Consider the following 17,558-nt stretch of genomic DNA (forward strand, 5'->3'; position numbering starts at 1 on the left):
GGAGAGAGGGGTCGGGAGAGAGGGGGGGGTCGGGAGAGAGGGGTCGGGAGAGAGGGGTCGGGAGAGAGGGGTCGGGAGAGAGGGGTCGGGAGAGAGGGGTCGGGAGAGAGGGGTCGGGAGAGAGGGGTCGGGAGAGAGGGGTCGGGAGAGAGGGGTCGGGAGAGAGGGGTCGGGAGAGAGGGTCGGGAGGAGAGGGGTCGGGAGAGAGGGGAGAGAGGGGTCGGGAGAGAGGGGTCGGGGAGAGAGGGGTCGGGAGAGAGGGGTCGGGAGAGAGGGTCGGGAGAGAGGGGTGGGAGAGAGGGGGTCGGGGAGAGAGGGGTCGGGAGAGAGGGGTCGGGGAGAGAGGGGTGGGAGAGAGGGGTCGGGAGAGAGGGGTCGGGAGAGAGGGGTCGGGAGAGAGGGGTCGGGAGAGAGGGGTCGGGAGAGAGGGGTCGGGAGAGAGGGGGTCGGGAGAGAGGGGTCGGGAGAGAGGGGTCGGGAGGAGATAGGGGTCGGGGGGTAGAGAGGGGTCTGGGAGAGAGGGGTCGGGGAGAGAGGGGTCGGAGAGAGGGGGTCGGGAGAGAGGGGTCGGGAGAGAGGGTCGGGGAGAGAGGGGTCGGGAGAGAGGGGTCGGGAGAGAGGGGTCGGGAGAGAGGGGTCGGGAGAGAGGGGGCGGGAGAGAGGGGGCGGGAGAGAGGGGTCGGGAGAGAGGGGTCGGGAGAGAGGGGTCGGGAGAGAGGGGTCGGGAGAGAGGGGTCGGGAGAGAGAGGGGTCGGGAGAGAGGGGTCGGGGAGAGAGGGGTCGGAGAGAGGGTCGGGAGAGAGGGGTCGGGAGAGAGGGGTCGGGAGAGAGGGGTCGGGAGAGAGGGGTCGGGAGAGAGGGGATGGGAGAGAGGGGATGGGAGAGAGGGGATGGGAGCGAGGGGATGGGAGCGAGAGGATGGGAGCGAGAGGATGGGAGCGAGAGGATGGGAGCGAGAGGATGGAGCGAGAGGATGGGAGCGAGAGGATGGGAGCGAGAGGATGGGAGCGAGAGGATGGGAGCGAGAGGATGGGAGCGAGAGGATGGGAGCGAGAGGATGGGAGCGAGAGGATGGGAGCGAGAGGATGGGAGCGAGAGGATGGGAGAGAGGGGATGGGAGAGAGGGGATGGGAGAGAGGGGATGGGAGAGAGGGGATGGGAGAGAGGGGATGGGAGAGAGAGGGGATGGGAGCGAGAGGATGGGAGCGAGAGGATGGGAGCGAGAGGATGGGAGCGAGAGGATGGGAGAGAGAGGATGGGAGAGAGAGGATGGGAGAGAGAGGATGGGAGAGAGAGGATGGGAGAGAGAGGATGGGAGAGAGGGAGAGAGAGAGATGGATCGAGATTCGGACCTGGAAGACACCAAGAACGTAGTTTAGGCGAATACAGTCGGGACTTTCAAAAGGAAGTTGAACAAATATCTCCTCAGTTATGAAATACAATTGCAGGGTCATCGGGCAAGAGCAGGGGCAAAGTGGGGCAAGCGAAGTTGCAAATAGTTAGTATGGACAAGATGGGCCAAATGGCCAATCTTTGACACTGCAACCATTCTTGGGTTCGACAGCCTGAGCGGACAGACGGGGGCAAAATTCAATGTTTTCTCTGAAGGGTGGAAAGCCCTGTAATCGTGCTCAAAATAAGTTCACCTTGGCGGGGGGTGGGGTATAACTGTGATAGAAAGAGGCAAATTTCAACATTATAGTAAGAAGTCTTACAACACCAGGTTAAAGTCCAACAGGTTTGTTTCAAACACTAGCTTTCGGAGCGCAGCTCCTTCCTCAGGTGCGAATGCACCTGAGGAAGGAGCAGTGCTCCGAAAGCTAGTGTTTGAAACAAACCTGTTGGACTTTAACCTGGTGTTGTAAGACTTCTTACTGTGCTCTCCCCAGTCCAACGCCGGCATCTCCACATCAACATCATAGAGCACTGAACATGAAATGAAAGCCAGAGATTTTAAAATCAGTGTTCGCCTAAAATCTATTTAGTAGGACATCGGCTTACAGTGAGTGCAGTCACAAGGCTGGTACAACACGTGATGTCTCATTGGCACCTCATGTTTTAGTCATTCAGAATTTGCAAGCAAAGGTCAACAAACAATGCTGAGAGTTTTGGTGTAAGCAAACAACCCTCTAATAAGCATTTTCAGCGTTTTCCCTCTGTCGTTACTTTATTGTTCAGGCAGCAATGATACACAAGATCTAGGAGCAGCCGTGGGCAATTCAGCCCCTTGAACCTGCCCCGCCACTCAATACGATCCCATCTCGGCCTCGTCAAATATATCCGACTTCTTTCCTCCTCGCCGGCACCTTTAAACCCAGATTGATCTTCTCTTTGTTTTTGAAATCCCAAATTTCACTCGGGTTTTATATTGTTCCAGTCCAGAACAGCTTCTCTCGACATTTCTGCCTCCTGCAGTCAGTCAAAGGCTCAGAGGTAGCGCTCGTTGAGCCGGAGGGCTGAGGGACAAAATCTGCACTGCGTGCTCATGCCCAGAACTGGGGGGGTGTCACAGCCGAAGAATAAGGGGTAAGCCATTCAGGACTGAGAGGAGGAGGAATTTCTTCTCTCAGAGAGTTGCGCACTTGTGGAATTCTCTAGTCATAATAATAATCACTCATTGTCACGAGTAGGCTTCAATGAAGTTACTGTCAAAAGCCCCTAGTCGCCACATTCCGGCACCTGTTCGGGGAGGCCGGTACGGGAATTGAACCCGCGCTGCTGGCATTGTTCTGCATTGCAAGCCGGCTGTTTAGCCCCACTGTGCTAAACCAGCCACAGAAAGCTGTTGGGGTCAGTTTGTTGGATATATTCAAGAGGGAGCTGGACGTGGCCCTTGTAACTAAAGGGATCAAGGGGTATGGAGAGAAAGCATAAGCGAAAAACTGAATTTGCACCAGGAGCCACGATCATATTGAATGGTGGTGCAGGCTCGAATGGCCGAATAGCCTACTCCTGCACCATCCTCTGCTGTTTCTTTTGGGGCAGCACGGTAGCACAGTGGCTAGCACAGTTGTTTCACAGCTCCAGGGTCCCAGGTTCGATCCCGGCTTGGGTCACTATCTGTGCGGAGTCTGCACGTCCTCCCCGTGTCTGCGTGGGTTTCCCCCGGGTGCTCCGGTTTCCTCCCACAAGTCCCGAAAGACGTGCTGGTTAGGTGAATTGGACATTCTGAATTCTCCCTCCGTGTACCCGAACAGGCGCCGGAATGTGGCGACTGGGGGCTTTTCACAGTAACTTCATTGCAGTGTTAATGTAAGCCGACTTGTGACAATAAATATTATTATATTTTCTATGTCTCTCTAGGGTCAAGCATGAACCCACAGCCTTAAGAGTCAACACCATGGAGCCCCGATTGACAGCGAGATATTGGATGCAAAGATTTTATTTCTCCTTCATAGTACAAATCCTTTTCCCTTCCCAGTCTCTTTGGATCCCCGGGTGTTATAATTCCTTTCGCAGTTACGAATAAACCACGTGACGGTGGGCCAAGAATCACTTGCTTCCCTCAGTGGCACGTCCTGCTTTCAGCAGACAAACTGAGATTTACTTTAAGCGCAGCAATGATAAAGAGCAGGGAGGTGGGCTGCAATCAAACCTCACAGGAATGCTCAGTCAGGATCGTACAATCCCTACTGTGCAGGAGGAGGCCATTCAGCCCGTCGGGTCTGCAGGCCCCCGATGTTAGGTAAGCGGGTGCAGGGCTTAGAACGCACTGACCGACAGCTGTAGGAACGGCAATAAACTACAACCGTTGATTTACTCACTTCTCTCTTGCAAACGCCTGTGCACGATGAGAATAGTGGTGGCAATCAGCACAACTGCCACACCGGCCCCCAGTATCACTCCCATCATCTGGAAAACAAGTGGTGCAAAACGCAGGAATTAAAATTTGAATTCAAGATAGAAAAATAAAAGCATCAGTATAACCTTCAGCCCTTGCACAAACCCCAAACGAGGGTGCAGCATTCCGAACTTAAAGCAGGAAAACGCCGCAAAGATAGCCATTGAGGGCATGTTGACAGAGTTGGGATCTTCGCTGAAGCATTATACTTATAACATAGAACATACAGTGCAGAAGGAGGCCATTCGGCCCATCGAGTCTGCACCGACCCCTTAAACCCTCACTTCCACCCTATCCCCGTAACCCAATAACCCCCTCCTCACCTTTTTGGACACCGAGGGCAATTTATCACGGCCAATCCGCCTAACCTGCATGTCTTTGGACTGTGGGAGGAAACCGGAGCACCCGGGAGGAAACCCACGCAGACACAGGGGAGAACGTGTAGACTCCGCACAGACAGTGACCCAGCGGGGAATCGAACTTGGGACCCTGGAGCAGTGAAGCAACTGTGCTAGCCACTGTGCTGCCCCGACTTCAATACTGTCAGAGGGACACAGTGCTGGCGACTGAAGGGTCAACTGCAATGTGACAGCAATGGATGCAGGCCGAGCCAACGGTGCCTGTACTCTACAAATTAATAAATGATCTCCAGTGGAAAGCCTGATTCTGTCTCTGCCTCACTATAGACCTGCTGCTCCAAGCCAATCAGGCCTTTGTTACTCGAGACTTGGGCCATTCCAAATTGCGCCTCGCTGACTTCCCATGATCTACCCGGGTTCCATCTTAAACTCTGCTGCCTGTGTCCTTACTCGCCAAGTCTCGTTCACCTGTCACCCCTGATGTCTCCTGGTCAGGCCAACACCTCAATTTCTAAAATCTCCTCCTCGCTATCGAATCCCTCCGTGGCCTCACCCAGCCCCTCCCTATCTCTGCAACGTCCTCCAGCCCCACACACCCTCCCAGGTATCCAGTTTAGGTCTCCTCAGCATGAATCACTCAATGGCCGTGCTCTTCAGCTGCCTCAAGCTCTCCAATCCCTTCCTAACACCTCTCCGCCTCTCCTTCCTCCTTTAAGAAACTCTTTTGAAACCCTGCATGGTTTCGGCCCTGCGCACCCATTCCAGGGCCTCCGAACGGAATGAAGCATTTGACAACGCTCTCTGGTGTTTAATGATGCACTGGACAAACACAGGTTGTTGCTGGCAGTGCTGTTAAGAGGGAAGACAGGCACAAATCTGGTCACGGTGCTGCCTTGAGGTTTGAAATCTTTCATCATTTAACCCCATTTATATCGTGCTACTTCCGTGAGGTAGCTGGGGCCTGAGAGCGAGACAGATAAGAGGAGAAATTTCTGCTCTCGGAGGGTAGTTAAGCTGTGGGATTCTTTACCGCGGAGAGCTGTAGAGGCCAGGTCGTTAAGTCTGTTCTTTTAAATCAGTCAGGGATTCAAAAATTATGGGAATAAGGGGGATGGAGTGGAGTTGAGGATCATACAATGCTCGGCACAACATCGAGGGCCGAAGGGCCTGCTCTGTGCTGTACTGTTCTAGGTTCTATATCACATCAGAATAGTCATGATCTCATTGGATGGCGGAAGAGACCTGGTGGGCCAAATGGCCTACTTCTGCTCCTGTTTCTCATGGCCTCATGTGGACTTGCAGCCCATGAGCCATAAAATCCCCCATAGTGCAGAATGAGGCCATTCGGCCCATCGGACTGCACCGACCCGCTGAAAGAACACCCTACCCAGGCCCATTCCCCCACCCTACCCCCGTAACCCAACCTAACCTGCGCACCTTTGGGCTGTGGGAGGAAACCTGAGCACCCGGAGGAATAATCCTTATTTATTAGTGTCACAAGCAGACTTACATTAACACTGCAATGAAGTTACTGTGAAAATCCCCTCATCGCCACATTCCGGCGCCTGTTCGGATACACAGAGGGAGAATTCAGAACGTCCAATTCACCTAACAAGCACATCTTTCAGGACTTGTGGGAGGAAACCGGAGGAAACCCACGCAGACACGGGGAGAACGTGCAGACTCCGCACAGACAGTGCCCCAAGCCGGGAATCGAACCCGGGACCCTGGAGCCGCGAAGCAACAGTGCTAACCACTGTGCTACCGTGCCGCCCAGTAAACCCACGACCACGGGGAGAAAGTGCCAACAGCCACACAGACTGTTCCCAAGGTGAGAATTGAGAAATGAAAAAATGAAAATGAAAATCGCTTATTGTCACGAGTAGGCTTCAAATGAAGTTACTGTGAAAAGCCCCTAGTCGCCACATTCCGGCGCCTGTTCGGGGAGGCTGGTACGGGAATTGAACCGTGCTGCTGGCCTGCCTTGGTCTGCTTTAAAAGCCAGCTACTTAGCCCTGTGCTAAACCAGCCCCAATATTGGACCCGGATCCCTGGTGCTGCCTTGCTAACCTGCGTCGCTTTGAGTCATCACTTTCCAGTGAATGAGGAGAATTGCTCTGTTTCAGGTCTGCCAGATATTTATCTGCATTTTAACCACGTTGCTGCTCTTATTTGTGGGGCACAGTTTGGTGTGACTCACAAAAGCCAAGCCAGCACCTGGCTGCACGTTTCTGATGCGGATAATCCAGCCAGTGTTATTGAACTCTGCTCGTCACAATGGCGACGCATTAAGTGGGATTCCACTGCGAATTCAGACAAAGCGATTCTCCTTTTGTCAAAACACATCAGCCACTCCTCCATTTGACCCGTCTCGGTCAATGTGAAGGTCACGAGGGGTCTCGTGGACAAAGTGGGTCTGCTGCGCCGGACAATTGAATAGCGACAGCCGGGGCGGGGGGAGGGGAGGCACACACTCGTTGCAACAGGGCTCGAGTCCAGCAGTAGGGATGTCTTACCACAGCTGTACAAGGCCTTGGTGAGGTTAACACGGGAGCACTGTGAGCAGTTTTGCTCTCCTCGTCCGAGAAAGGATATACTTGTCATAGAGAGGGAGTTGCAGCTAAGGCTGACCGGACTGTTTCCTGGAATGCCAGGGTGGACGTGCGCGAAGAGATTGGCTCGACTGGGCCTGTATTCACTGGAATTCAGACGAATTTGAAAGGGATCTAATAATATTTATTAGTGTCACAAGTAGGCTTACATTAACACTGCAATGAAGTCACTGTGAAAAGCCCCTAGTCGCCACATTCCGGCACCTGTTCGGGTACACCGAGGGAGAATTCACAATGTCCAAATCACCTGACAGCACGTCTTTCGGAACTTGCAGGGGGCAACCGGATCACCCGGAGCAAATCCACGCACACACGGGGAGGACGTGCAGACTCCGCACAGACAGTGACCCAAGCCGGGAATCGAACCTGGGACCCTGGTGCTGTGAAACCACAGTGCTAACCCACGGTCACACCCTCGGTATACAGGGTAGGGATTTTGGGACTGAGATGAGGAGAAAGTTCCTCTCTTCGGAGGGTGGCGAACCTGTGGAATTCTCTCCCTCAGGAAGCCAAATCACAAAATATATTTAAGAAAGACTCTGAAGGTTTGAAGGGGTAGTGAGCGGGCGCGGGGAGCATGGTGTTGAGATAGAGGGGCAGCTGTGATCATGTTGAATGGCGCAGCAGGCTCGAAGGGCCGAGAGGCCTACTCCTGCTCCTATTTTCTATAACCCACCAGAGACATTTTGACCACAGCTATAGCATCTGAACTGCAGTCAGCAAAGTGGCAACTCTCCTCCCTCTTTCCGCACGAGAGAAACCAGCGAGGGAGAGGGGGGGGGCAAAGTGGAGATTAGGGTGGAACAGAGGAAGAGACAGACAGTCTGTGTGTTCCTGCTGGAGCTCGAACCTCAGCGACGGCCTTTGTCCAGCCCAAGAGCCTTCCTAAAAATTCTTCTAGCGAAAGAATGGTCCCCTTGGCAAAGAGCCACGGGGCAGCCCACACACTAGGAATGAGCAGTGTTAGGAGCGGAGGACGGCTTGGCAGAGGGCTGACTGGGACAGGCGAACCCCGACAGCGGTCAGAAACAGTACTTGCGGTTTCAATCCAAAAGACCAATCAGCAAAGAGGAACATCAGTACAAGTTTCTATTTCCATCGCTGACTCATCAAGTAGGCTCCTCCGCCAAGTGATCTCAACCGACACATCCACACACTGCGGAAAGTCTCAGCTGACAAAGGCATTGTTCCCACGGTGTGAGCACCGTCTCAATGCACTCACTCTGGTTACAGAACTGAGAGCCCTTCTCAAGACAACAAATTTAGATTGGCGAATAAGTCTTTTCGCTTTGAAAGGCAGGAATTTTGTTAAGTTTGAAAATGCAACGCTGGCAACTTTGCTGCTGCTGTTGTCCACGGAAGGCAGGGAAGTAGCTATGGAAAAGACAATATTTCTAACTTGGAATCATCTGCAACAATAGCGTCTAATCCATGTAGCAATAGCTCCTCCCCAATGGAGTGTCTGAAGCTGTCCGCGCCCATGTGCAGCAAGACCTGGACAATATTTGGGCAGAGAAATGGCAATAAATAAAAATGCCACACAAGTGCCAGGCAACGACCATCTCCAAGAAGACTGATCTCCCCTTGGCATTCCATGACATTAGCATCGCTGAATCCCCCACTATCAACGTTACCATCGATCATAAACTGAACTGGGCCAACCATATAAATACTGTGGCAGCAAGAGCAGTTTAGAGGCTGGGAATACTTACCTCCTGACTCTGTCAACCATCTACAAGGCAGAAGTCAGGAGTGTGATGGAATACTCTCCACTTGCCTGGGTGAGCGCAGCTCCAACAACACTCAAGAAGCTCAACACCATCCAGGATAAAGCAGCTCGTTTGATTGGTACCCCATCCACAAATAATCAGTCCCTCCACCACCGACATAGTGGCAGCCGTGCGTACCATCTACAACACGCACTGCAGCAACTCACCAAGGCGCCTTCGACCGCACCTTTCAAACCTGTGACCTCTACCATCTACAAGTACATGGGCAGCAGACGTGTGGAAACACGACCACCTGGAGGTTCCCCTCTCACTCACCAGCCTGACTTGGAAACCGATCACCATTCCCGAGTCAAAATCCTGGAACTCCCTCCCTAACAGCACTGTGGGTGTACCTACACCACATGGACTGTAGCGGCTCAAGAAGGCATCTCACCACCACTTTCTCAGGGTCAATTTGGGACGGGCAATAGATGCTGACCTAGTGGGCGACGCCCTCATCCAGTGAAGGAATAAAAAAAAGTCAGTATTGATACAGCATCCGTAACACACTAAATGTCCCAAGATTCTTCCTCGCGGTGAATGAACGGGGAGGTGACTGAAGCCTAATCGAGGTAGGTTTGAAAGAGGGTGGCGAAAGTAGAGAGGTAGCCTGAGGGCTTAAGACCTGTAGAATATACAAGCTCGGAAGCTACCATTTTTGACCATCTGCCCTCCACAGAGTTCACGAGCAGGATTTATCTCCTTCAATAGATTTTCTGATCAAACGCCTTTCTAAAGTCTCAAACATCTCCTCAATACTTACCATTCCAAACATTCACCACCCGATGTCAAATAATTATACCTGGGCCAATTAGCTTAGATTCACAGAATCCCTACAATGCAGGAGGCCATTCGGCCCATCGAGTCTGCGCCGACCCTCTGAAAGAGCTCATCTAGGCCCACTCCCCAACCTATCCCCATAGCCCCACTGAACCTCCGCATCCTTTGACTCGAAGGGGCAATTTAACGAGGGCAGTCCACCTAAGCTGCACATCTTTGGACTGAGAGAGGAAACCGGAGCACCCGGAGGAAACCCACGCAGACTCGGGAGAACATGCAGACTCCACACAGTCACCCGAGGACGGAATCGAAGCCGGGCCCCTGGTGCTGCGAGGCAGCAGTGCTAACCAATGTGTCACTGCGCCGCCATAACTTTCTTCTAATTTATTCTACGCCACGTTAAACAGTTTCTCAGGGTGCAGCTGCTTGACACTCATTCGGCCCCCAATATCCTAACAAGGTTCACTCTAAGTTTTCCTTTCTCAAGAGTAAAATAACCTTTACCCTTGACGTCTGCATGCATCTCGGGTGCCTAATGCCAGGAATAAGCCAGATAAATGACAAAGTCTTGCATTAATAAAGTGTCTTCCATGATCCCAGAACATCATAAAGCACCTCTCGACCAATAAAGAACTTTCAGTATTACTGGAAATAAGTCGGGTCGGTGAAACGTTTCATCGGGTGAGATACAAGAACACCAAATTTCAGAGGGGCTCACAATTTATCCAGCATGAGAAAAGGATGCTGACCGGTTGGTTGGTAAGAGGACTCTGATTGGTCAAGCCATTGCCATGGAGAATGCAGCAGGGGATAGCTGTCCCCCATCCTTTCTGAATTAAAAAAGACGCCATGTCTGGACATGATCTTCCTGTTTTCAGAGGGTAGAGCTTGGGCGCAAGAATATACGCAGCTTCTAGCAAGTGTACCTGAGCCACATTGTGAGCTTGGCTGATAACCTTAAATCGGTTGTCAGCGTAATTCTTAGCACATTCAAGCTCGGCCACTAAGTGCTGTCCAATTGCTGAATCACATCTAATGCTGGGCACTACGCGGAGTTTTGCAAGCACAGGCTGGTTAAGTACAGTCAGTGCTTTACCTGTTTCAAACAGTCGAAAGGACTTGTTCCGGCTGTTCGCTTACCTAGGCTTGCTGGAGTTACTTTTATAAACATACACGGGGCTCTGTCCTCTGCAAATAGAAGGAATATGTCCAGGCATTGCTCCTTTTTCAATTAAACAAAAGCATTGGGGGGGGGTGGGGACACAACTGTTCCCTGGTGCATTCCCCATGGCAATGCTTCAACCACAGTCCACCTGCCAAGCAATCAGCACCATTTTCTTTGCAAGTAGTATAAACTGTTGTGCCCTTTTAAATTTGGCTTTCCTGCATCTGTCCTGATGAGTGCAAGGTGAAAAACTTTGATGGCATGTCCCCTTTTTCAGCAATCCTCAAGTTCTGTTTTATCAAGCAACTATTGACAGTCACTTGCAGCAATCTGAGAAGTGTGGCAGCCAACTTGTGCACAGCAGACGGCACTGAGGCAAAGACGATATAATCTGCTTTCGCGATCTTGGAGAAATAAGTAAATATAAGTCAGGGGTTTGGGTAGAACTCTCCAGAGACGGCAGTCGCTGAGTTCAATATCATGTTTTACAGAGACTCCAGATTTGGAGACAAAGGGGTCCGGAAATTCAGGATGGCCCACAAATCCCTATGGCGTCTTCTCCTTAACCTCTTAATCTTACAAACTCAACTGAAAAGAAAATGTTTACTCACCCATGACCTTGAAGCCGAACACTGGAACATCCGACACTCTGGCTAGGTAGGTAAATTAATAGAATGATTTTGAATTTCTCCAATCTAGCCAGGACCTCCTCGGGGGAGGTGTCCACACTCTCTATTTGATAACGTCCCGTGTAACAGCTAAAAACTTGTGCATCAAAATACTGATTTCTGCCCAAACCCCTTCTCACCCAATCTCCAGCGTTAGCCTAAACTCTGGAGAGATTTAACTCTCTCAATCTAAAGCTGTTTCACACTCTGCCACAATGCTCTAAGTTACCAAATGTTTCTTCTAACTCACCTCTCTTCCAAGCTTGTGCTTTCAGACCACGTCCAATTGGTACTGTAACTTGTTGACCTTCATTAATCACGTCAATTAACACCTTAAACAGGTTACCTTTTGCCTGGTGTAGAAACTTAAATTTTAAAAAAATTCGGTACTCCCACAAAAATCCGAAGGCTTCATCCAACCCCGACTACGCTTCTGGGAAAAGACGGGAAGCTCCAGAGAACAGGGCCACAAGGTGCACACGGAACTGTGCGCCAAATGTAGGACATTTTTATATAGATTGTATTATATATATCTGTTGTGGGAATATTTTCTTTAAAAGCTTAGTTTAACATACAGGCAGTCCTGTGTGTCTGCAAAAAGTGCAATTAAGATGTTGTAAAATGTCCTGGTTTAACCTATAAGCAGGAGGTGCGCCTGCAAAAGGTGCAATTAAGATGTCGTAAAAGTGAGACCATCATTCATTCCAATCGTGTACTTGTTTACAAAGAGATGCCTAATGGAGCATATGATTGCTGGTGATTCCCTGGAGAGTAGCTCATTTGAGAGATGTGTTTAGACTTGGGTAAGCAGGTCATGGAATCGGAGTGGGATAAGGATGATGTAATTAATGGGAGGAGCCAGGTCTCTCTGTAGTTTTGCAGTTTGATACATGTTTGTCAGTCTGTTAGGAGTTAAGTTGAGCAACAGTTTTGGCAAATTTTATGAGGCTGAGCAGGAGTCGGAGAGAGACAGAAGGATTTGCAGGTTCTTTCTTTACTTTTCTGACAGGAAATCCCTGCACAATAGTTCCTGTATTTGCTTACTTTATTTATCAGTTGGATTTGACCTGTAATAGGCTTTACTTAATTGGAGATAGGGAAGGATATAAGTTAGCAGCTGAAGCATTTCTTTTATTTTAATAATTGTTTAATTGTGAATTGAAAATATATTTTTTGTGATGTTAATGTGTTTGATCCGGTGTTAATAAAGTTTGTTTTGATATAAAAGATCCCTATGTGTCAGTGGAATAACTCCTGGAAACGAAGTAATCTTTCCTCACAGTTTATAAATCAAAAAATGGTTGGGGTTTCTTATCCGGGCCGAATATAAATTGGAGTCTGATCCGAGTATCGCAAGAACTGATCTGGGTCTTAGGGGTTGAAGCAGCGCAATAATTTACCATTGCACCAAACTGGGGAGAGGTTGGAAAGTGGGCAGGACATGGAAGACTGGAGGGAAGACATCGATAGATTTGCAGGTTGCAATTCGGAAATAAAGTGAAAGGGACAATTATTGTCCTTCGTGGAGGCTGAAAAGAGATTTGATCGGTGTGCCCAAACGGGGTCAAGGCAGTGTAGGGAGAGAGTGTGTTCCCATTGGTGAGGGCGGGACAGTCGAGAACCATGAAACACCATTAGAACTGGGACATAAGGACCCTTGGGCCTGCTCCGCCATTTAATACCACCACAGCTGATCATCTACCCCACTCCATTTTCCCAGCTGTGTTCCAAACCCCTGCATTCCGAGACCAAACTCTATCTATCTCGGGCTTAAACCCATTCAATGACGGAGCGTGCACAACCCTGCGGGGTCGAGAGTTCCAAATATTCACAACCCTCTGAGTGAAGATATTTTCCCTCGTCTCAATCCTGAATGATCGCACCCCCCTCCCCCCCCACATACCGAGAGACTGTGCGCCCACGTTCTAGCTTTCCCGACCGCCACCACCCCCCCGGCCACGAGAGGCTGTGTATACCCCGTCAGCCCCTCCAAACTCCTTTATGCTCAATGAGATCAACTGAACCCCAAACAATAGGACTGACTCCAATGGGCCGCTCATCCAAGAGCCAATCTATTGGAGCTGCACTTTAACCCCCCCCCCAATCCTTCCATAGATATACAGACTAAGTGTACAGAGTACTCCAGATGTGGTCTCACCAAAACCCTGTACAATCGCAACAAGACTTCTTTATTCTAATCCTCTTGCAATAAAGGCTGCCTCGGTAATAGATTCCAGCACTTCCCCGATAATTGATGCCAGGTTAACTGGCCTGTAGTTCCCTGGTTCCTCTTCCCCCCCCCCCCACCCCCCCTGCCTGAATAACGCTCCCTCCAGCAGCCAATGACCTGTACATTTCCATAAGAGCCAAGAGCTATCTGCAGAGATAGTTGATGCCCTGGTTAGGTTTGTCCAAATTCCCTCGACTCCAGAGTGGTCCCAGCGCTGGAACCACTCTAGAGTCGAGGGAATTTTGGACAAACCTAACCAGGGCATCAACTATCTCTGCAGAAAGCTCTTGGCTCTTACTAAAAGGTACAGGCCATCGGCTCCTGGAGATTTTCCCTATCTTCAATCGCTTAGACTTCTCCAATACTGATATGAATTACCTAAAACTCCTCACTCTTATTACCTCCTCGGTTACCCTCTACTTCCGAAGTGCAACTTGAATCACAAAAGGTTAGTATGCAGGGACAGCAAGTGATTAGGGAGGCAAAATGGATGTAGGTGTTTATTGCAAGGGGATGTTTTGCTACCGTTGTACAGGGCATTGGGGAGACCACATCTGGAGTGGTGTGCACAGTTTTGGTCTCCTTACTTAAGAAAGGACATAACAGCATTAGAAGGGGCAGCAGGGTAGCATGGTGGTTAGCATAAATGCTTCACAGCTCCAGGGTCCCAGGTTCGATTCCCGGCTGGGTCACTGTCTGTGTGGAGTCTGCACATCCTCCCCCTGTGTGCGTGGGTTTCCTCCGGGTGCTCCGGTTTCCTCCCACAGTCCAAAGATGTGCGGGTTAGGTGGATTGGCCGTGATAAATTGCCCGTAGTGTCCTAATAAAAGTAAGGTTAAGGGGGGGTTGTTGGGTTCCGGGTATAGGGTGGATACGTGGGTTTGAGTAGGGTGATCATGGCTCGGCACAACATTGAGGGCCGAAGGGCCTGTTCTGTGCTGTACTGTTCTATGTAGAAGCAATTCGGAGAAGGTTCATTCAATGATTCCTGGGATGGCGAGGGTGGAGGGATTATCTTATATCAAACAGCTTGGGTCTGTAACCATTGGGGTTTAGAAGATTGTGAGGTGATCTAACTGACATATACAAGATCCTGAGGGGACTTGACAGGATGGATACTGAAAAGGATATTTCCCCTTATGGGAGAGACTAGAACTAGGGGACACAGTTTAAAAATAAGGGCTCTCCCATTTAAGGGGGAAGAGAGGAGAAATCTTGGGAACTCTCTCCCTCAGAAGGCACTGGGGGCAGGGTCAGCCAATATTTTGAAGTACAGAGATAGGTTCCTGACTGACAAGGGAATCAAAGACTATCGGTAGTTGGCAGGATAATGGGCTGATGCCACAATTAGTTCTGTCATTGCCTTAGTGAATAGAGGGAGCAGGCTGGAATGGCTGAATTACCTAGCCCTGCGCCTAATTGTGACTTCTACTGTTCAACAGCTCTGCCATTTCTTCATTATCCATGATAATGTCTCCTCCCTCTGCCCCTAAGCCTCTAACATTTGCTTTAGCTACTCTCCTCCTTTTGTACACTTTTAAAAGTTACTTAAATCTGTTTTTATATTCCTAACTTGTTCCCCTTCCGATCAACATTTGGTTTCCCTCCCGTTTCCTAAACACTCCAAACCCTCAGGCTTACTACTATTTTGGCAACATTTTAATCCAACGTGATCCCTTAATTTCATCAGAAAGCCATGGATGGATTTGTCTCACCGAGCTTTTGCATTTTAATGGAATGTACTTTTTGTTGGCATTTTGAATTGTTTCTTTAAATGTTTTCCAATGTTTACTTACTGCTGTCACGTTTAGTCTACTTGCCCAATCAACCTCAACCAACTCTCCCCTCATACCTTTTTTGAAATAAATTTAGAGTACCCAATTATTTTATTTTTCCAATTAAGGGGCAATTTAGCGTGGCCAATCCACCTAACCTGTACATCTTCGGGTTGTGGGGGGCGAACCCCCTGCAGACACGGGGAGAATGTGCAAATTCCACACAGACAGCGACCCAGGACGAGGATCGAACCCGGGTCCTCAGCGCCGTAAGCAGCGGTGCTAACCACTGCGCCGCCCCTCATACCAGCGTAATTGGCTTTGCTTAAGATTATTGTTTAGGACTGGAGTCAAACTTACTAAAGTCAGTTGTTTTATGATCACTATTGCCTCGATGATCTCGTACTGTGAGATTGTTAATTAACCCTGCCTCATTACACAATGCTGGATCTAAAATCACTTCATCTCTTGTTGGTATTACTTGAGGAAACTATCATGGGGCGGTTAATTGGATTTCCTGGCTGTGGCATCAGACTTGAGAGCGATGAACATGTGAATTTGGTTGCCAATTGGGAATACTGAAATAAATTTTTGATGTTGGATTTCAGCTTATGGTGGGAGCAGACACAGAGGCTCTTGGTGTTGTTCTTTACAGCCAGTGGCCAGAACAGGATAGAGGCTTGAAGAGCTGAATGAACACTCCAGCCACATGGGGGAGCTGGGTGGTATTGTCAACCAGAACCGACCACACTGACCACCGAGGTTTGAGTAGCCAGATGAACGTGACTCTGCGGAGATATGGCATTAAGACTGCGTGATCGACAGGGCGGCACAGTGGTTAGCACTGCTACCTCACAGCGCCAGGGACCCGGGTTCATTTGCGACCTGGGTCTGCGTGGAGTTTGCACTTTCTCCCCGTGACTGCGTGGGTTTCCTCCGGGTGCTCCGGTTTCCTCCCACACAGTCCAAAGAGGTTACGGGGATAGGGCGGGAGAGTGGGCCGAGAGTATTTAGAGTGGGTCTGATGCTCTTTCGGAGGGTCGGTGCAGACGTGATGGGCAAGGTATTCTCCTGTTGCACTGTAGGAGAATCCTATGAACCGAGTGAAGGAGGTTCAGCGGCAATACGCCCTTTTGGGTGATAATCATATCTGTGAAACTCGGATGGAGTAAAGCGATCAGAGGTTTCCTTATGATCAAACCCTGCATGTCGCCAAGTAGTGAAACTGAACTGGAGGAAGATAAGAGCTTTGGAACTCCACTTGCTTCCCAAGGCGGCACGGTAGCACAGTGGTTAGCACTGTGGCTTCACAGTGCCAGGGACCCGGGATCAATTCCCGGCTTGGGTCACTGTCTGTGTTGAGTCTGCACGTTCTCCCCGTGTCTGCGTGGGTTTCCTCCGGGTGCTCCGGTTTCCTCCCACAAGTCCCGAAAGACGTGCTTGTTAGGTGAATTGGACATTCTGAATTCTCCCTCTGTGTACCCGAACAGGCGCCGGAGTGTGGCGACTAGGGGCTTTTCACAGTAACTTCATGGCAGCGTTAATGTAAGCCCACTGGTGACACTAATAAAAGGTTATCATTATTATGTGCGCCAAATGTGATACCTGAGGAATCAGAGAGATTTACCTTTGTTGCATCAGCTACTTCAAACGTGATTTAGGGTTTCTAATGAATCACATTTGCCTGTTAGTTCAGGTTTGTGCTGCTTTTAGTCTGGATTGTTACAGTAAACATGTTAAGTGGTCAATCAGGCTTTTCTGTTTGGGAAGTTGTGGTTCTTTCACAATCACTGGACTCCACGGTGATCAAAACAATCGGTCAGCAAGAATTAGTACAAGTTTAAGTCGCAATGTCATAAAGCTGAAGGCTCTCATTGAGTTGATACGGAGGTCATTAAAAAGGAGGCAGTATCAGCAAATAAGGCCATAAAAAGATAAGAGTTTGGATGGAAGCTGGAGCTGGAGCAGAGACAGAGCAGAGCATCTAACCTTAGTGTCATGTGAGAGTACCTTTAAGAAATGGGTGTTTATAAATGGGTGTGTATATAAATATCTGCAGTGAGAGTACCTTTAAGAAATGGGTGTTTACTACTGCCGTGATGTCAGAGAGTGAGTGGAGCTGGGCTGTCTGTCAGCTTTTTACTTTTGTTTTAGGCTGTTTGCTGCAGGGTGTGTTTTAGTTTCGTTTTCAGTGTTGGAGCTGAAGCCAGACAGAGCAGGTGTACAGTTGATCTCTCTGCCATGAAAAGACTATCTCTTGATCATTTGGTGAATTCAGAATTATAAATGTTCTCAGCCGTGAATGTAAACCTCATGTGCTTCTGTTAAAAACTGTTTCTCAAGTCTTCTGGATGTTAAA

The 17,558-nt window shown here is 49.7% G+C and overlaps 1 protein-coding gene across 1 annotated transcript in view; it reads right to left on the bottom strand.

Annotated features, from left to right (window-relative positions):
- LOC119957014 (patatin-like phospholipase domain-containing protein 6) overlaps positions 1-17,558 on the bottom strand; it is a 96,636-nt gene that overhangs the window by 71,921 nt on the left and 7,157 nt on the right. Inside the window, exons 4-5 of the mRNA XM_038784598.1 lie at positions 11,138-11,179; positions 3,765-3,852 (exon numbers count right to left, since the gene is read on the bottom strand). Coding sequence (XP_038640526.1) covers positions 3,765-3,852; positions 11,138-11,179 — 130 coding nt within the window. The remainder of the gene's footprint in view (positions 1-3,764; positions 3,853-11,137; positions 11,180-17,558) is intronic.

The sequence above is a fragment of the Scyliorhinus canicula genome, chromosome 25 (assembly GCF_902713615.1).
Source record: "Scyliorhinus canicula chromosome 25, sScyCan1.1, whole genome shotgun sequence".
Classification (NCBI taxonomy): Eukaryota; Metazoa; Chordata; class Chondrichthyes; order Carcharhiniformes; family Scyliorhinidae; genus Scyliorhinus; species Scyliorhinus canicula.